Source organism: Equus przewalskii, chromosome 18 (genome assembly GCF_037783145.1).
Source record: "Equus przewalskii isolate Varuska chromosome 18, EquPr2, whole genome shotgun sequence".
NCBI lineage: Eukaryota > Metazoa > Chordata > Mammalia > Perissodactyla > Equidae > Equus > Equus przewalskii.
The window spans coordinates 37,108,401-37,129,105 of record NC_091848.1 but is presented as its reverse complement, the minus strand read 5'-3'; the positions used below and the strand labels follow the sequence as shown (position 1 = coordinate 37,129,105).

The 20,705-nt window shown below is 44.4% G+C and overlaps 1 protein-coding gene across 38 annotated transcripts in view; it reads left to right on the top strand.

The window, feature by feature from the left end:
* The window catches only part of KALRN (kalirin RhoGEF kinase), a 635,442-nt gene that overhangs the window by 163,219 nt on the left and 451,518 nt on the right, over positions 1–20,705 (top strand). For all 38 annotated transcript variants that reach the window (XM_070583665.1, XM_070583666.1, XM_070583679.1 and 35 more), the window contains one exon: positions 20,068–20,142. In XM_070583665.1, coding sequence (XP_070439766.1) covers positions 20,068–20,142 — 75 coding nt within the window. The remainder of the gene's footprint in view (positions 1–20,067; positions 20,143–20,705) is intronic.

The window sequence follows — 20,705 nt, the reverse complement described above, 5'->3', positions numbered from 1 at the left end:
GAACTTGAAAAGACAGGAAGGGGCAGATTCAGGAAACTATAGACTTGCGAGCTCGATCTTATTACCTGGCAAAATTTTAGAATCCTAGCTTTTATAGTAACTGGATATGTAACCTTGGGCAAATGACATAATCCCTCTGGGCTTTAGTTTCTTTGTCTGTAAAGTATGTGCTTGTATTGCCCTTATCTCTAAGGTCGCTTCTAGTTCAAAGTATTTCATCCTAATAAGTTCCTTTAATGTGTTCTGACAATTTTAATGTTTCAGCCCTATTTCCAACTGAGAACGCATTTTTGCTTTGTATCAAATGCCCTAGCCTTTCTTCAAAGGGTGAAGGGTTAAGAAGATGGAGTTTGAAGTGAAATAGTTGTAGGTTCAAACCTCACCTCTTTTACCTACTAGTTAGATTGCCTTAAGCAAGTTATGTAAACCCTCTGTACCTCAATTTTCTCCCTGTAAAATGCTAATCTTCCACACATTTCTATTTCACAGGGTTGTTTTAGAGTTAAATGAAATAACATGGATAAAACACTTAGCTTGGTGCCTAGAATATAACAAGTACCCAGCAAATGCTAGTTCCCAAATTTCATTGATTCTAAGATGCCCCTTTTCCCCTTCACATTTTGCCATCTCTGAAATCAGGATGCATCTTATAGTTTATGGTGTGGACTAGTTTAATTGCAACAGTTTTTTTCTTTTTTAGTGGTACATAAACTCATGTTGCATTTTACAGTTAATTAAATATGATATTTCCCCAGCATGATTCTCACCCCTGGGGTTCTCACTTCCTCTCTGAGATGCCCTCTTCTCTAACTTCTTGCCAGCCATTATCTCTTCTAGAGCAAAGCAGAATTAGAGAATGAAACAGCTGGGGAGGGGGCAGCCTCAGTCATCATCTTCTCTGGCTTATTCATTTTACTGGTGTTGAAAATGAAGGCCAGAGAGGGGAAGAGACTTTGAAAAAGCAACAGGGGAAACTCAGGTTTTCAGATTCCTCGTCCAGTGTTCTTTCCCATATCAGGAATGTTATTAGCATGAAATAACATCACAACCATGGCTCAGTTGCTATTTACGTGCCTGGGCCCCAGTCCGATGGTGAACACTTCCAAATCTACATATGGATTTTGACGGAAGGATTTTATTCCCCGAGCCCCAAAGCTAAAATGATTAGATTGTTGACTCTACTTCCCATCTGCACAAATACAGAGTCATAAAGTTTTAGAATTGAAAGGAAGATTTTTCCATGGAAACTATAATGTTCTCACCTTTGCAGTAGTCTGAACTTGCAAGGCTTGCTTTCTGGAGGCAGTGTATTTCCTCCCAGTTATAGTGTCTCCAATTTCAGGAGCTGACAGCATGTGGATGATTGTGTCTTAAATTGTGAATGGTTTCTGCAATTTGCCTGCTTCCAGGTTTGTACAGCTGAGCCCAGTGACAAATCAATCACACAGTCCAGACTCTTCGTTAGTTCTTTCATTCACTTCATCACCCAGCACTTACTGGATACATGCTATCTACCAGTCACAAGGTACACACATAATCTCAATTAATTCTCACAATAGCCTGATGAGGTTGGTGTTACTTTTTTTGCAGATGGAAAAACTGAAGAACAGTGATGCTAAGTAAGATTTTTTGAGTTGGACATTGATGAACTCTCCCGGTTCCAAAGCAAGAGAGAACATTATTATAAGAAAAATGTCTTAAAATTGAAATAGCAGTGTGAATTATTTTACACTATAGGATGTGAACAAATACAAAAATACACCCATAGCCTTTAGAATCTTTTCATTAATCAAATATTCCTTTCTTATTAACTCTAAACATTAATTGTATCACTCTTAACTGAGCCAATAGAACTCAGAGTCATTCTTTTCCTTGTCGCGTGTATAGAACTTCAGGTGTTGAAAATATCCAGGGGGGCCTGTTCTTTTTCACCTCTGTCAGCAGCTAATTTCTCTCCCCTTTGGTCTCATTTTAATGAACACTCCTTCATATTAACAAGGATGTCTTTATGGGGGGCTTTACATCCAGAAATTTCTAAAACATTTTTTATTGGCAGAAATTAATCAGGTTATTACTCAAAATTTTGAATAGAGCAGAACAAGTCAAACCTGTTTGCAAAGGGGCTTTTTCTGTGACAGCGTTCACCCAGTCTTTTGGGTGACTTCTCACCTTGCCGCATGTTGGACTGTGGGCTTCAAAGGCTATCAGGCAGGTTCTCCTTCTAGCATGGCTACGCGATTCAGGTATCCCAGCCAGCTTTTCGTTGGCCTGATAGAGGGTGATTGGATGCTACAAAGGGAGCATATATGCAAGATTTCAAACTGTCCCTTGAAAACATGGAGTCTTCTAACTGTGTAAGGATTTTTTCCCATTAGGGAACCTGAGGATCTCCCTTCTCATTTAGGCTCCATGGCTTTCTGGCACAGCTACCTCCCAAGGTGGCTGAGGCTCAAAGGCATCTACAGGAGGCTTGGCAGTTAGTAACTGAAAGCTTTAGGTCCCACTGGAAAATTTGATCAGGTTTCAAAAGTTAATAGTCCTACTTTTTGTAAAAAAGAGATGAGGAGACAGAAGCTTCTTATTTCTTCCCTACCCTCATGTGCTTAGACCAAGAAGAGTCACCTCTGTGGCTTCCCTGGATGGCAGACCTGTGTTTCACGGACTCTGGGTCCTTGTTGGCTGAGCCCCTCGCTGGTTGTATCACAGGCCGTTCTTTCACTTCTTCAGTATTGGTTTGGGAGTCTGGAGAACATTCCCAATACATTCCAAGGGAGCACATGACAGACCCTGAATGATTAGCACTGTCAATAGAACTCTCTAGTGATGGAAATGTCCTCTCTCTGTGCTCTCCAGTATGATAGCCGTTAGCCGCTTTAAGTGTATGAATGTGACTGAGGAACTGAATTTTTAATTTTATTTAATCAATTGAAATTTAAATAGCCTCATGTAGCTAGTGGCTGCAGTGTTGGACAGCAAAGCTGTGAACTTTCATTCACCCATCCTCACATTTTAATATGAGTGCATCTATGGTGGGAGGACTCTTCAGGCTGCGTGCTGTGGAGCAGAGAAGGGCAGACTAAGATTCGGTTTCTAGACTCATCATGGGACCTTGAGTCCCTTCCTATCATCAGCTCTCAGTTTCCCCTCCTGTAAATGAAGGACTAGCAGCTCTGTCAGGACTTCCTAGCTCTGGCAGTCCATTTGGTTCTGCTTGGTTCTGGCCTCTGATGGGCCCTCTGGGAAGGGGTGTGTTTCGTCACAGTCCAGTGCTCTAAGGAGAAGGAGGGCTGTCGTCTCCTCAACTCACAGGCATGGGCTGTTTGTAAAACCATTGGGCATGTTTAGGAGTTCTTTCTGGATGAGAGTAGTGGGAGAAGTGGGTAAAGGGAAGAAATGATTTACTCTGGGAGGCTGGTGAAGATGTGGAGGGTGGAGGCCCTGGCCCCATTCCTGGGGTGGCCATCCTTCTCTTTCTTCATTATGGGGGTTCCAAGGATACATTCAGTTGTCAGAAGAGAAAGAGGTGGCATGACTCTACTGGGGCTGGCGTTTCAGGAAGAACTGAGAGTGTCTTTCCAGATTTGGTTTGTCTGAGTGTCCTAGAGGAGGTGCTGAGACAATTACACATGTAGAAATTCAGAAAGTGACACAGACCTCACTCCATGTTGGGAACCACATTCCCTGAATGGGAATGGGAACATAGCCACACAGTGACCCAGCATCTAGCCCCATACTTGCCCTGTAGACTAATGCCTGCCAAGAGTTCAGGGTTATAGTCAGCACATTTATGTCCTAAGACCTGAGACACCAGAGCGGTGCAGGTAGGGGTGGGATGACCCAGTCTTTCTCTAATCATGATCACCAATACAGGGAGCTGCCTCTCCCCTGAGGTCAGTGGTGATGGGAGGGCCTTGGCTAGAACCTAAAAGCACAGGCATGCTTCAAGATCAGAAAGTCATAAAACCTGTAACTGCTTCCACAAAAGGGCTACAATACAGGCATTATAGCAAATACCTTACTTTTGCATAGGGCTTTATAGTTTGGCAACTGCTTTATCTTGAATTTATTTAGTCCTTACTGATAGTATTAAAATATCCGCTTGAGGAAATTGAGGGCAGAGAGGATGAGGAGCCTCCCCAAAGTTGCCAAGTTGTTGAGTTGAACCCAGATCATCTGACTCCAAGTCTGGTGTTCTTTCGGCCCCCCGCCCCCCCATAGGGCCCAGGAGTTTCAGGAGTGGCACAGTCAAGAAGTGCTGGGAGAGGACATGTCACCAAGAGGTCCGAGTCCTCGTCATGTAGTGGATGAGGACTCCAACAGGTATCCAGCAAGAACTTAGAGCACAATAAGATGTCAGGCTGAAGGTAACTGGGATTAATGCTCACCAGCTGCTGGTGGAGGCCAGCTGCTGGCTGCCCTCTCCCAAACCTGAGGCCTTTACATTTTACCTGTGAGCCTACAATGGGACAAGGGCAGGAACCGCAGTCCCAGCTTTAGAGGAGTGGCAGTGACATGAGTGTGGAGGATTCCCGATGAGGAGCTCCCTGCCTTCCCCGTCGGTGGTACTTTTACTGACTGTGGTACTTCTAATGGTCACCTCCGGGCTGTAGAAATCTCCTGACTCTCATGCCTGGGCTGGGAAGGCTTTCTGGAGGAAGGGGGATTGACCGCTCAGGTCCGACCCTTTCTAGGGCCCTGCTGCTTATTCTGGGGATTAACCTCAAAGAGCAAATTACAGAACATGTGGATAAATTGAAGGAAAGACAAAGACGAAGAGCATGGAGATTAAGAGATCAAAGAGGCAGAGGACTGTAAAATCCAGACCAGAGAAAGCAGAGAGGTGGTGTAAGACAGATTTGAGTTTTGGATGTTTCTTCATATGATCTTCATGTAATTATACAACTTTAAAATTTTAATGCATATTCATTGTAGAAAGTTAGAAAAATATAAAGAAAAAAATGAAATATTCCCGTAATCCCACAACCCAGAAGTACATTATATCCATATTTGGGATTATACCAAATTGCTGTTTCTGACGGTAAAAAACCATTTGAGTCTCGGCAATTTCATATGATTCAACCTAATATATATATAGTACGTGTATCATTAGTATCCTAATTTCTACTTTACGTATTTTGAGCATTCTTCCATGAAATTATAAATTACTCAAAAATAAAAATTTTAATGGCTGATTGATGTTTCATTTATAGCCATCTCAAGTTAATCTAACTGTCCCCATTCTGTTGGACATTTAGGCTGTTTGCAGTTTGGGACCACAATAAAAAAATTCTGCTTGAAACCCCTTGTTTGCAATTATTTGTCTTAATTTTTCCTTAGTTCCTTAGGATAGACATCCAGAAGGGGGATTACTCGGTTATTGGATATGCATAGTGTTATTATTTATGATTCCTATTACCAGTGTCTTTCTGGAAAGACTGTAGCAATTTTTCTTGCAGGATATGGGCACAGAGGGCTGACGTGGAACTCCTGTCAGCATTAAGGATTATTACCTTTTCAAAATCTTCACAAATTTAATATTTTAAAACATCTCATTTTTTAGTCTGCATTTCTTTGATTACTAATTAGGTTGACTACTTTCTCTTATGTTTATTAGCCATTTCTCCTTCTTTTTGAAATATATATGTATATTCTTTGCCTGTTTTTCAAACAGGGAGTAGTATTAAGCTTTTCTCTGTCAGATTTGTTGTAAATATGTTTCCTAGTTTGCCCTGTACCTTTTAAATTATGTTTATGCTCTGATGTATAGTTTAAAATTTTACATAGACAAAACCGTCCATATTTTCCTTTCTGATGTTTTCAATGCTTTCTTGCCTAGAGAGCTCTTTCTCATTCTGAGATCAAAAACTCACTTGTATTTTCTCTTAAGGTATTTTTTAATATGTTATTTTTAAAATTTGAGTTTCTAATCTGTCCAAAATTTATTTTGGTGTATGGTATGAAGTTGTGAAGATTAACTTGATTTTTCTTTTCCAAATAGTCCATTTTTTCAGCACTGTTTATTGAATAATTCATCTTTTCTTCATTGCTTTAGAGTCTTCCCTCATTGTATATTAGGTTCTTAAATATGCCAGATCTGTATTAGGTCTATGGATCAGGCTTCATTCATTTCTATGTTAATTCTTGTGTCTCTTCCACCTTTTAATAATTGTAATTAAAAAAAATATATTTTAATATCTGGTAGGTCAAGTCCAACCCATTATTCGTCTTTTTTCCAAAAAATGTTGAATTACTTTCATCCACTTATTCCTCCAAAAGGAAGTCTAGTTGAAAATCCCTTTGGCACATAATAGTTACTTAGGGATTCATTCAATACATATCTGCTATAATATTTGGCTTTTTAATCCAAAAATGAGGATTTTATTTGAATTTTATTTTACTTAAATATTCTTTAATGTTTTGCATTCCTGAGATAAACCCTATTTGCATACATGGCAAATCTTTAAATGACATTTAATGAAAAATTAATTTTCTTTTTACAGCTCATTTGCTCTTAGTTTTTTTTAGTGGTAAGATAACATTATCTGTGATGAATGGTAGCCATTTTTTATTTGCCATGGAATCACATCATAGCGTGAACAGCCGCATCGCACAGTTGTCCTAAACTTTAAGTACGTTTGCCTTTAAAATGTTGTTTGCAGATAGTACCATAACCACAACCTAATTATTAAACTTTTTAAATTCATGAATATTTTACAAAGATCTCGTATATGAAAGATTAATATACAAATGAGGGAATTTGCTCTTCTCCAATTATTTCAAGAATAAATAAAAAAAATTGGACAGCATTAAAGAGACATTAACAAAATCAGCCATAATCCCATTCTCCAGACACGACTGTGTACATGTATGTATGTGGTTTTTATACACATACACCAGTATATGTACAATTGGGATAAGATTGTACATACTGTTTTATAATCCATTTTTCCCATGTAACAATATACCATGAAGTTTCCTGTGGCATTAGTTATTATTTTACAGTGTCATATTTAATGGCTGCTTAGAGTGGATATACCTTGGATTATTATTTATCAATCTCCTGTGAGTGAACATTTAGGTCGTTTGTGATTTTTCAATAGTATAAAGCCATGATAAACATCTTTACTCCCTAACTTAATATTATTCTAGCCTTTAGCATATAGGCTGTGTACTGAGTGCGTGTGCACTTTCATCCATGGACAAGGCAACCTCATGGCTCCCTGGTCATGGCAAGGGTTCCTCTTCTTCAAGGAGGAGGAAAAGAGCAAAGAGGACCAGGTATTCCAGCCTCCTGAGATTTTCTGCTCCGATTACTAGAGAAAATTCTAAATATTGGAGAATTAATGAGAAAATAGTTTCAGAGAGGAAGGAACAGAGAATTTTAGCAGCTTGGGACCATTTATTCTATGAGAGGGAATTCTATTCCATTCATTCTGTCTAGAGCAGGTGGATTTGAGGGTCCAACTCACCTGGGTTTGTATCTGCCACTCCCCTATGCCTCCACACACAGCTCTGTGACCTCTCCAGCCTTTCTTCTTCTGTGAACTCCCCATTCACAATGGCCTGACAGCTCAAGGCCAACCAAAGAAAAGACCCACAGGGCACAGACTCTCCTCAGGCCTCTTGTTCTTTCTCCCTGCAGGCAGCTCCCTCAAGGGGCTCTGAAGGTTTTACCAACACGTAGATGTTGGGGGTACCTCATCTCAGATTGTGGTCCTGCCATCGGGATGCATTTTCAGTAGAGGTACTTGTTGGAAACACCACCTGGCCCTGTACGCCTTTGTCTAGAACCCTGTCTCAGAACGGTAGTGGAGGAGAGGAGTCAAGGAAGGAGGACTTAGTGGTGCTAGGTACATGCTCCAGCACATAGAGATTAGTGTGGGAGGGGTGCCCGGGACCATAGCTCTCTGGACACAGGAGGGGAGGGCAGGTGCTTCATCAGCTGAGCAGCTGGTCTCCCTTCAGGAACAAGAGGCTTTCCTCTGCATCTGGGAATCCTGGCTAGGGGTGCAGGAGAGCTCGCCAAAGAGCCCAGATTGGATAGGAAGGAGAAACAATAAAAACTCAGAGGAACCACAGAGATGAGTGTGAGCAGTGTGGCTGACAGGTGTGTACAGGGAAGGTGAGGAGGCAGTTTTTAGCTGCTGTGTTCTGAATTTACTGCATTCACTTACTAGTTCACTCACTCGTTCTTCATTCACATAATCAGTATTTATTATTGAACATCTACTATTTGCCAGGCCCCATGCTGAGGCTCCTAAGATGAACAGGGAAGAAGGAAGGAGTTCTGTGTTTACTTAGCATCAGCTGTGTGTCTGGTGCCTCCAAATAGATTTTTCTCCTTTAATCATCACCTCTGAAGTAGGTATTCTTATTTCCAATAAGGAAACAGAGACCCAGAGAGGCTAAGTAAGTTGTTCAAGGGTACACAGCTAATGAGTGCTTTGTTCAGGGCTATGCTTTACTCAGGGCTGTGAGCTGACACTCAGGATGTGCCTGCCCTGGAGAGCTTACCATCTCATGCAGAAGATGGCTTGTTGAGCAAATAGTGCCGAGACATGCCCTGCTGTGGCATTTGCCTGATTAGGAATATGTGAGAACCTCCTTCTTATCCTGCCATGATCCAGCCTCCAGGGGATCTTGTTAAATAAGTTTGCACACCCGCTCTGCTGGCTCTAGCCCTGACCATAACCCCTCATGGATCCAGGAGGGGTCAAGCTGTCATACCTCTGCTAGCAGGGGTTAGAGGCCAGGGGAGTCTTCAGTGTGGAAGGCTTCCAAGAAAGGCATTGCCTAGGCAACTATAAAACTCATTTCGCGTTTAACCTCAGTTCTCCTGGCCCTCGGTAGCTCTGTAACAACAGAGAACCACCTCTGATTAAGCTTATCGTTCAAGCATAGGATCCTGCGCACAGCCTTCACCTCCCACCATCTGCCTCAGCCCCCTTTTATCCAAGCTGAGGAATCTAAATCATTTCTCTTCTCCAGTTACCTTCTCTGCCAGCCCAACCACAGTATTGGGTCTCAGCTAAACCACGAGTGTTAGTCAGTGGGCCATGAGTGAAGCAGATGTTGAGTGATAGGATCTGGTGGTTAGAACCTGAGACAAATCGTAGGGTCTCATTTTGACTTTGCCTTAGACCACTGGTTCCCAACCATTTAGGGAGTCATGGACCCTTTGAAAATCTGATGAAAACTGGAATTACACAGATTCTCTTCTCAGAAAAATGGACTCATATGGACGTATATGCAGTAATTTGCATGCAGTTTCATGAGGTTCATAGCCCTCCCCCACCACAGACATTTTTTTAGCCAGGGTTAGGAAGCCTGCTTTGGTTTGCCAGGTGCTCCTGGAATGTGCGGCTTAGTATGGCCTCTGGTGAGCAGAGTTGAGGGTTACCTAGGCAACCCTTTGCAGACACCTCCAGCTCCTCCTTGTTTTCCATAATTCTAGAGAAAGGTTCCAGCTTCATAAGACGTTTGGATTATGCCTTGTTTCCTGTTTAGCGCCTGACATTGTTGTGCTTCTTTCTAAAGAAATAGCAGGATCACAAGTCAGACTCTCCTAATCTTGGTCTTTTCATAGCTTACGTTGGCTCCTGGTTATGCTAGGTTCGCAGGGGAACTTTGTTGCTTATCTCTGGAAAACATTAACTCATTTCTCTGTTACTCTCGAGAAGGCCTGGGTCGTAGTGTAAACAGCACCACGGCTTAGCTCCTCTTCTCTGTTCCCTCACACCCACCAGAGAGACCTCAGTACTCACCACCATGCTGTCCAGTCCAGGACCTTACTGAGGATCCTGTAATCCTCTGCCTCTTCTCTAGTTACTGTCTTTCACTTTTTAGTCACTTTCTTAGAGGCTGATTTTATTATCCCTTTGGGATTTTCTGAATAGTTGTCCCTCGTATGTACCTCTATCATTGTGTTTCTTACATAATATTAAAATTATACAGTGATAAACTAAAAGTCTCTTAAGGTCAGGAACTCTGCTATTTTTTTTTTTATCATAGTGCCCAAAGTGACTGGAACTTTACCTGGAACATAAAGGCACTCAATAAATATTTATTGAACTGAATTGGGCAGTGTTTAGATATCTGAGGTAGTAACTTAAGGAGAGATTAGAAAATTGCTTAAAACTAGGAATCTTTCCATGAACAACCCATCCACCTCAGGTATGATCAGCCAGTTTATCCAGAAAACTAAACATAGTACTGAGGGACAAAAGGAGCTCATGCTGTCTCCTTTTCATGGGAGCTGTGTGTGTGTATGTGTGTGGGTGATGGGCATAGACCTTTTTTGTTACTGCAATTATTTGAAAACAATACCTCAACAAGTCTTTTTATTCTCTCCAGTAATCTCTCTGTGTCTATGTCCTTTCAACACTCCTTCATGTTTATCTCCCTGATATATATCTTAACATCTCTTTCACATCTGCCTCTTTCTCATTTGTTTTATATATCGTAGAACAGGCTGGACAGCAGCCGCTCCGAGCAGCAACTACGCAACTAGCTCAGGACCAAGGACAGCAGCACGCCTGTCCTTGAAGTGGGAGAAGGTGCTTCAGTTTGCTGAAGTTTGTTCAATCATATGACCTTTCGGTGTGGCCCTTGTCACCTGTCGGACTGCACTTGCAATTCTGCAAACCTGGTTATTACTCTGGCCCTTGTTGTTCCTTGTCTGTGCTGGACCTGTGTCCAGTCTCTGCCTGGTATATCCTTGTGACATTGCTTCCACCAGTGGGCATGGTAGTGAGTCTAGAGCAGGAAAGGCACAGCTATGGGATCAGAAAGCATGGAGGTGGGAGTATGGAGAAGCTCTGGGCTGAGGTGAGAGGGGCTATTCCAGGAGCTGCCCAGGAGGGTCTCCTGGTCTGAGCTCTGCAGTCAGCCGTTGCTGCTCTACTGTGACCCACACCTGAATTTCAGGCCACAGGGAACGGGGAAGAGAGGAGAGGCATGGGGGAAGTGCTGGGCATTCCCTGTTGGGATGCCTGCCAGAGTGTCTTCCACAATGACAGAGGCCAAAGCTGGCTTTTCAAATCAACAATTTCATCTTTAACTGAAGTCATTATGTCCTGATTAAATTAAAGTTAATTAAAATTAAAGTGCTGTCGATATGCACACTGGGGAAAAGGGAGGGGGACTGAGAGTGAGGGTCCCAAGGAGTGAGCTTTTTATCTGTGAGCTGCCACGGCACACGCTTTCTGCCTCTGAGTACCTCTATAACTCTCTCTCAATATATTATAAAAGCAAATACACTGCTATGTTCAATGGTTGATTCATCTTCATCACTGACTGATTCATCACTGGCTCATGTTCTGTTGTTACTTTGAGTACCCATCCAAGAATAATGCTCAATGTAACAAAAAGACTATCAATCTATCACTATCACCACCACCCATGAGGTATGAGCACTTTAAATAACTGGCCAGTTAGCAAAGAATCAGTTTTTAAAAAGTGATGGGCAGATAGACTCACCTCTGAAGTGGCCATTCCTTGTGTCTAGAATACACGGAATGATGCCTGCTTCTCTGGGGAGGGAGGGCGGGAGGGAGGGGAGTGAGCCTGTGTGTATTGCACCTGAGGTCTCAACTCGCTAATATTAAATCTTGTGAAGAATAAACAGGAACGGTTTGCTCATTAGCTGGGCTTAGAGAGGTGTTACCCACATGTTTAAAGTGCTAATTATTAGTGATCTTTAATGAAGCTAATTTAGCAATGGTAAGTGTTACAAATTTCTGCTCTTCAAAAGTAGCCCATTAGCCAGGGCTTTATGTCTGATATTGACTTTAGAAAGTTAATATTGAAATTAGCCACAATTAGAGTTCTTGTGGAAGCATGAGAGAGAGAAAGATGGAGATGGGGATAGAAATAGGGACAGAGAGGGACCAGGGGAGGAAGAGGCATAGCAGCTGTTAATCTCCTTTTGTGTAGAAGGCACCTTGGCACTGTGGATGAATAAGACTTGGTCCTGGGGTCGTTCATTAAGCACCAGGTGTGTTCCAGGCACTGGAGATATGGAGATAAGCACCCAGCCCCTGTCCTCAGGAGCTTAGAGTCTAGAGAGGGATCTGGATGCAGCAGTGGAGATGGCATGACAGCGAGGTGCCTGCCCTGCGATCTGCCGATCTGCGGGGAAGGAGGAGCCAGCCCAGCCTAGGATGCACGAGGAGTTAGGGAAGGCACTCTGGGGAAGGCACACAGCTCAATATAGCACAGGGCAGAAAGTGGTTCTTGTGAGGAGTGATGTTCCAGTGCACGTCAGAGTTGACAGAAGGTAGACGTTGCTTCCCCTAGTGTAAAGGCTGCCCAATCTGGCCACCATCTCAAGTCCCTGACCACTGCCTTACGTTGCATGAGGCCTCGTCAGTTTGCTTGGAAAAGCTTAGTATTTAGCGATTGCCAAAAGAAGAGCCCTTGTTTTTCTTTTTCCTCTCCTTTTGCATTGAAATCAGGTCAGCTGAGACTCCTGAATGTTTTTCTCTTAGAAGTCCTGTGGCCCGGTGCCAGGGAGGAGGAGAACTCTGCCACATCGTCCCTCCTCCGTGGCTACCCTCGAGGAGGGAAGGAGGATGCTGCTGGGGCTGGTTTGACATTTGCAGGTGTCAGCGGTGAGGGACAGCTGCGGGGACCTGGCCTCAGTGTGGGCGGATGGATCCCCAGGTTGGGGAGAGGCAGGTGGATCTCCACACTGCGCTGTCTTCTGTTGCTGACACAAAGCTGCCCAGTCTCCTCCTCTGCCAGATTTATTCCTTCCTTGCAGCACACACTTCCTGCCTCAGTGGCAGTTGTTTTAATGAGAGCTCCAAGGAACTTATTTATAGCTGCTGGAGGAGTTTTCCAACAGGCAGTTTCCGCAATCGCTCATTAGCATCTGTGAAGAGGAGACAAGACATTCACCTCCATCTGTATGTGTGTCTTTCTCTCCAGCTCTTTATCTCTAGCTCTCAGCCTCGTTCCTCTCTTTCCTGCCACCCATGTCTCCTCTTCTGTTAATACAGGACTGAGGGGAATGAAGGTCATTGCCTCTACCCACTGATAGGTTCCCTCCCATCTCCAGATGAATGACAGTGTCTTCCCCCAAGGGCTTTGCCCATCTAGTTGTTCCTACACAGAAGGGACCATGTCCTTAAGTCTCTTACCTTTATGATTCAGTTCCACATTGCATCTTCATGGGGTCTTACAAAACTCCCCATCTGCTACTGGCTTGGCAGGTTCCCAAGAGGTACCTCACAGACAAACATTCTTCCTGCCTCACTAGGAATTTAGGGAGAAGATCAAGAGAGACAAAGTTCCAGTGCCTACTGCCCCTATATGCCACCACCCACCTCAGCAGGGGCCATGTGTCCCATCCTCCCCATCTCCTTGAAGATAAAATGTGACATGGATGTTGGGGTCAGAGCCTGCTTGGTCCAGCTCTCCTGGGACCAGCTGGATGCCACCCAGCTCTGGCCCTTGCTGTGGCACAGTCCCACCACTTTAAGCTTCCGCAGGCACTGGCACCACATCTTTGCTGATGCCTTCCCACGAGCCTGCCCTATGGAGATGGGAGGTCAGGGTGAGAGCCTGGAGTCCGCCCACCTCCTCCATACCCTCCTTCCATCATCGCTCCCTAACCCTGCTTCTCTGTTCAGCCAGTAAGCTCTCTCCATCTGTGGCGGTCGCCTTGCTTGCCCCCTCCTCTCTGCATGCTCTCTCCATGGCCCTTCCCTTATTCAAAACCTGGTTCAAAGATCACCTCCTCTGGGGAGCCACCCTGATGAATCGCCTCCAACTCACCACCCTTACTCTCTCTCTTCTTAGAACCTGTGCATGCTCAGGTTCAGTCCAGCATTTCTTGAGTCCCCTTTGGATGACAGGCACTGTGCTCCATGCTGGGGTAGAACAAGTAAGACATGATTCAGGGCATCAGGATCAGTTAATGGGGAGGAGAATGAAAACACAGAGATGCCTTTCAGGAGGGATGGAGAACAAGGTGCAGTCAGGGACAGCTCAACTTGACGGGAGATCAGGGACACTGCACAGAGGAGACGATGAGTGAGAGAGACATTTAAGAGGTAGAATCAGCAGAACCAAGTTACTGGATCGATATTTGGGGTGTAGGAGTGGGAGGAGTCTAGGATACCTCCCAGGTTTCTGTGCCATTTCAGGGGATCTTGGCACCATATTGGGGTGGAGGGGATACAGGACAGCCAGGTTGGGGGCAGGATGAGAAGGTCTTTATCAGAACCTCAGAATCTCACTTTTTTTTACACAGAATCTGGTAGCTTTCTTATGTTAGGGGAAGTGGGCACTACGTATTTTATTAGGCTGGAAACTCTCAGAGGGCAGAAATTGGATCTCCCCTCCAAGGGAGAGAATTGCCTGAGATGAGCACTGTGTTCTCATTAGATGTGGAGCTCCCTAGAGTGGAGGCACCTCTCCTTCCTGTTTCTTGTCCTATATTGCCTAATGTTCAGGGCTTTGTACCTGGGTGTGGAAGGGCAGGTGCGATAAAGAGGCATAAATTGACCAGCTCCTCTGTCCTCTAGGGTCATCTCAGGCCTTCTCTTGGTCTATCAGTATGACCAGTGACAGTATTTATGGTACTGAGAGTAGTTAGAGAAGTCAGGGCTCCGAGGGTTGGAGTCGCAAGGAAGATTTGTTGTGAAATTAAAATATTTGATGCATGAGAGAGCGGTTTAAGCTGCCAAAATTCTGAGCAGTTTGGGCAGGTATTATTCATAAACGTTCCTGCTGCCAAAAAACAACACATGGTCCAGTCTCAATGCTCTGGACCAGGAAGTTATCCATCTGTTGGATAGCCTTTTGATTCCAGAGCTGAATTTGAGTGATGGGTTACAAGGGTATGGCTGAATCTCTGGAATCCCTGGGCAGTGGAGAGGGGTCTTCCCATGGTAGAGATGGGAGGGGTGACAAGCAGCACCAGATTAGACTTTACAGGCTCTGTTTAGACTAGGCTAAAGGATGCTTTTATCTATCTCTGGCTCTCAGGCCTTTCTGGAATAGAAAGACACACTTTGGAATATAGCACTCCCCCAAACATAATGTACATATGAATCACCTGGGTTTCTTATTAAATGCAGATTCTGATTCTGAAGGTCTGAGGTGGGGCCTGAGATTCTGCATTCTTAGCAAGATTCTAGCTGGTAGATGATGCTTATTACTTTGAGTAGCAAGGCTTTAGGACTCACCTTTGGGAAGCCATTGCTTTGAGCTCCTTGCATTCCATACAGGTCATATTCTACCTCTGGTGACGGCTCATTGTCCTAGCTGCACACCTTTCTATCTCTGCCTGGAAGCCCCCTGGAGAGCAGGGTCCATTTCTTATTTGTCTAAATATCACCAAGGCCTAACATGCAGCCTAGCACATAATAGGTGCTCGGTAAAGAATTTGTGGACGGGGGCCGGCCCGGTGGCGTTCTGCTTCTCGGCAGCCTGGGGTTCGCTGGTTCGGATCCCGGGTGCAGACGTGGCACCACTTGGCACGCCATGCTGTGGTAGGCGTCCCACATATAAAGTAGAGGAAGATGGGCACAGATGTTAGCTCAGGGCTAGGCTTCCTCAGCAAAAAGAGGAGGACTGGCAGTAGTTAGCTCAGGGCTAATCTTCCTCAAAAAAAAAAAAAAAAAAAGAATTGGTGGATGAATGACTCTGGGAATAGGAAACTGTCCAAATTACATCCAGATGAGGTTCTTCCTAGTGACCTCTTGGGGCTCTCATTTGTAAGCGAAACCTCTTTTGTGCAGCAGGTCAGTCAGTGATTCAGTGCCACTTTGAGTGAAGCTCCCACGCTGAACACCACAGGGATGGAGAGGAAAGAGAGGCAGAGACCTAAGTGTTGGGAAGTTTGCCATCTCAGTGGTGAAACAGGTTCAGGCACACTTGAAGCAACATTAGAATATTTACACAGTAACTTCTAAATAAGTGCAAATTAAGGGGGTGTGACTGAGAACCAAAAGGAAATAAAGAGCAATCCACGGGTACCCTGGCAGCTTGCACCTCTAAATGCTCAACACTTAGTTGTTTCTTTCTTCGCTTATTGAAATCAGGATTGCTTTCTGAAGGAGATTAGCATGGATCACAAGGCACCCACCTGCCCTGGGGGAGCCACAAAGCCATGGTCAGGGCCTGTGACACAGGGGCAGTCCTGCCATGGCCACGTGGGGCCAGACAGAGGCTGAGAGCCAGAGTGAGGATGATTGGCATCTTCCAGCATGGGACATGGTGACTAGGAAAATGTGAAGAGGAGCAGGCAGCAGCAATGTAAGCGTAACATACTTGGAGTGAGGAGGAGGCAAAAGTGGAGCTTGGAGAAGACCCAAGTGGAGATCCTGGGGAGATGGTGGTGGTAATTTTTACTTCCCTAATAGATGCAGAGCATTTCAACTTTGCTAATTAACGGAACAGCAGGCTTGTAATTCTGGCAGCAGCAGGACACAAATGGGGTGGCATTTAACACTGAACATGCCTTTGTCCTTAAGAGAAAGCACAACACTCAGGTTGGGTCAGGTCCATGAGGGTGCCCTCTGGTTCTTTTTCCCTTGCAGTAACTCCAAGGGCACAGATGCTTTTATTTCTTCTCAGGCTGTCTTTAGAGGTAGCAAGGAGCCTGCTGTTTCAACAGCCTTTTCTTTTAAAAGGGGAAGCTGGTCTACGATTGGTCTAGAGTTTATAGTCTAATAGTGCTATCAAATATACCTTGTATCGTGGAGACAGCAGTCGCGGTGGGAGTCTGCCTGCTTCAAGGTATGTTTGCTTCACAGGAGGTCTTCCATCACTAGGCTCTCATTTGGGTAACTTGGGCTGTCTGCAAAATGGGTTGACGTGTCCTGAGCATCCGAATCCCTAAACTGATTCCTGGAAAGAATGGGAGGCCAGGAAGAGTTATTTTGTCTTCCCAAAGTGCACTGAATCTTGTTAGGGAATTTCTCCCCAATACTTCCTTTCAAAGCATGCTATCTGATCATGTGAGGATCTTAAAGGCCAATAAATATGAGGAAAAGATTTTAAAAAATCTCAGAATATTAGACGTGCGTGGTGCTCTGGAGATCATCTACTCAGATCACCAGCTCTTGCTGTGACAGATGAGGCCACTGACCTTGTGCAAGTCACTTTAGGAAGGGTTAACACTTCAGTCATTTATTTATTCTTTCATCAAATATTTATTGAACATTTACTATGAGTCTGCCCAGACGTGAACCTGATAGTGAAAACATGTTGCTATTTCATTGGTCCTGTTTGAGTTAGCGTTCAATGAACTTCCCCTTTATTATAGATTCCGACAGCTGGTTTCACAAGGACCCTGGGGGAATTGATACATAAGGATCTTCAGCCAGTACAAATAGATTTTCTATGCAAGGTCGCCAACTTCCGAGCCGCTGGGCTAATTAGTTTAGCTCTACTTGGCTTTACATAATATATATATAGTCGAAAAGTTATCTGTAATTCAATTTTTGGCAAATGAAAAACTAATTCAAACCACTAAAGGCAACTTTTATTTGAAGAGATCCTGGAGCAAATCCTTTTACAATGTGAAAATCTTGTTGTTTTTGGAAATGATTATCCCCTAGTTAAGGATTTTGTAAATCTGAACACTTGAGGTTTTCTTACCGTGGGCACTCAACCTGGGAGATAGCTCAGCTGTGGTCTGAACTGGATGAGAGAAGACTCTGGTCTGGGAAGAGAAAGCCCTAGAAATCTTAGACCAGCCCAAGCCAAGATATTGACATTGACTCAAGCCAATGACTACAAGCTCCGTGAACAAGCTGCTCCCCTTCTCTCGGGTCCTGGAGTCTGGAGGGGAGAAGGAAGAGGTGGGGCATGAGGGGGTGTGAAGGATGAGACTCGGAGCTCCTCCCTCTCTCCATGGGTGACCGAGGAGGGTATCTGATGGGGGACCTTTTGCTTCTGTTACAGCAAATTCCGAACTCTTCCTTAGTGTCTGGGAACTATGTGGAATTAGAGCCATCTTGTCTCCTTTAACACAGTAGGGGAGGAGAGAAGAGCAGTGGGAAATACAGGACAGGAATTTAGGGGAGAAGAGGGTTATGGATTCTTGTTATACAGTAAAATCTCATTAGTTTGGGCCTCGCTGTTTTTGAACTTGTAAATAATCTGGAAGAAGACGACTGAAGTTTAACTTTTCTTGTTAAAATTTTTTTCTATAGAAATTAATCATGCATGTAGCGATGTAGAGGAGAATGTTCTAAAACTGACGTATAGAAAGACACATTTCACATATGCAAATAAGCTGTTTTGATGCAGAAGCATCATTCTACACAAACAATTTATGTGTTAATTAAAGATGATCCTTGTCTAGTTGCGAAAGCCTGATAGGACTCTTCCTTGCCAACGAAGCTGAACCGTCTCCTTATTGCATGAGGGTGAAAAATACCCTATGTATCTATTTGTAAATTCTATAATAATTTATATTGATCCTAATTAGTTTCTACTAGTGAGATTTATGAGTTTTTCTGTGTTGGAAGATAAGATCAGAGCGTAAGATCAAATGTAGAAACTAAGGATAGAATGTACAAAACAATGCTTATAGTTAGAGCTTTGTTTTTTATGGCATTATTTTTTTTCTTCTATTGCCCACCGTCCTCTCAAAGTGAGACTTGTGCTGGTTACTGCAGCATCAGGTACTGTGGGTCAGCTTGTAAAGAGAAGCAACTGATGAATAAAAAGGCTCACTGTCTTCATTTAGTGAAAAATGAAAAAGAAGAAGGTGAAATGGTCAGAGACACTTTGGAAATTTGTGTGGGGTTAGAATATGACCTCTGACTGTGGAAACTGGCATTCTGGGGACACATCTCTCCTCCTCTTTGGTTGAGTGTGGTCTTAACCCTGGGTTGTTGCCAGAATTCCCGAGTAGGTCTCTTGAGACGCTCAGTGTTTAGAGATTGTCACAGCCCTGAGTGGGAGGGTCCTGCACATTTCTCCCCTCTGTAGATTGTCAGGTTGGGACCACAAGGGAGTAAGCCAAGTGGAGAAAGGCAGTAGTGGGGGAGTCTGTGGTCTCTGGTTCTGTCTCACTGAGCTGATACAGAACCGGATCTCTTCTGGGGTCCATCTGTGCCATGTCCCTGGTGGTGACCCACAGCAGATTCCAGTTACAGCTCGTAGGGCTCTGAGCGTGGGCTGGCTCTCCCTGAGAGTCCTTGTTGAGTTCTCTGTTTAAATGATAGGGGCACAGTGGGCTGGCCTGGGGTTTTGTGTGTGTGTGTGGAAGCTGGTCCTCCTTTCCCACACATCTCACACTGGGCTGGGTTGTCCTTTGAGGCTACTGTTTCTCCAGGGACATTGTTATTTTTCATCCTCTGTCAGCCCCAGGCCTCTGCCTCCAACCCACTAACAGGAACTCAACTAGACCCCAGAAAGGGCTTTCCAACTGAGCAGCAAGATTTAGGCAGAGAATGAGCTGCTGAAGAAAGGAGTACATGTCCTTCCCAGGAGGTTGGTGTCCCCGCACCTCCTGTCTGTGGTGGACTGGTGATGGTGACATTGAGGGGGAGAAGGAAGAAGGATGGAGAAGGGTATTGCATTCAACTCTGCTTACCACTTGGGGATTTTTGTGGTTTACTTTCCCATTTGTAAAATGAAGACTAAGAGCCACAATGCCTTGTAAAGGAAAGGCAAAAAGAATTATTTAGGACGTTGTGGTCCATCTTGATATTAATTAACCTGTTCAGAAGATGTTTACTGAGTGCTTACTGTGTACCAGACACTGTCTCGGCACTAGAGGTACAACAGTGGTTTTTTAAAAGCCCTGCTCTTTGAATAACAAGGCTATAGCTGTTGTCTCCAGGGCATGGAACTTTGTCTGTGTGGTGGGGGGTAACTTGGACTGTCCTCTCCTGGGGAGGAGTCAGAGGGCCACACCCTTGATCACCCTGTAGCCTGGTGTCATGTGGGAGTGTCCTTTCTGTTGTGGGCCCTCTCCTGTTCCATTCAGCTGGGATGTAGGCGGAACTTTCTGTCCCATTACGGGATTGGGAGGCTGAGAGTGGGATTCAGGCATCTGGTGTCTTTTACCCTGATTCCTTCTGTTTTATTGTCCCATAGGGTCTTTTCGGAATGATGGTTTGAAAGCTTCTGATGTCCTTCCCATCCTAAAGGAAAAAGTGGCCTTCGTGTCTGGTGAGTATCTCTAGAACTTTCCTCTGTAATGGACCTAGAGAAGTGTGTGCGCATGCATGCATGCGGGCGCTCACTTCTTTGTAGGGGGGTGGGGAGGAGAAGTGACACTGGGAGCAGCTGCTTCCTTTCTCCAGAGGCAGGCAGAAAGAAGGGAGAGCTCTGGTCCCAGCTGGGTGTTCTAGAGGACGTTTATAACCACAGGTAGGTGTCCCCTCCACACCTCACACCCCCTACACACCTACACCTCAAACACCCCACCGTCCCAGGCCTGTCGTGCCCGGCAGGAGCCACTGAGGTCCCTATGGGAGATGCTCCAGTTGGAGGAGTCTATCCACTTCACACATTCCTAGAGGTTTTGTTTGGGTTCATCTCTGAGTGAGTCATGGGCAGGAGATTGAAATTTTTTCTGGCTCCTCCTCATCTCTCCTTCCTGGCAAAGGGAACTCGAGTGAGTGAGTGTATCTATTTATTTATTTTTCTGAATAATGACTTCCAAATATTTATTTCTGACTTTTCTTTCCAATCTGTCTTGTGCACCTGGACCTTTTAATGTCTGAATCAGT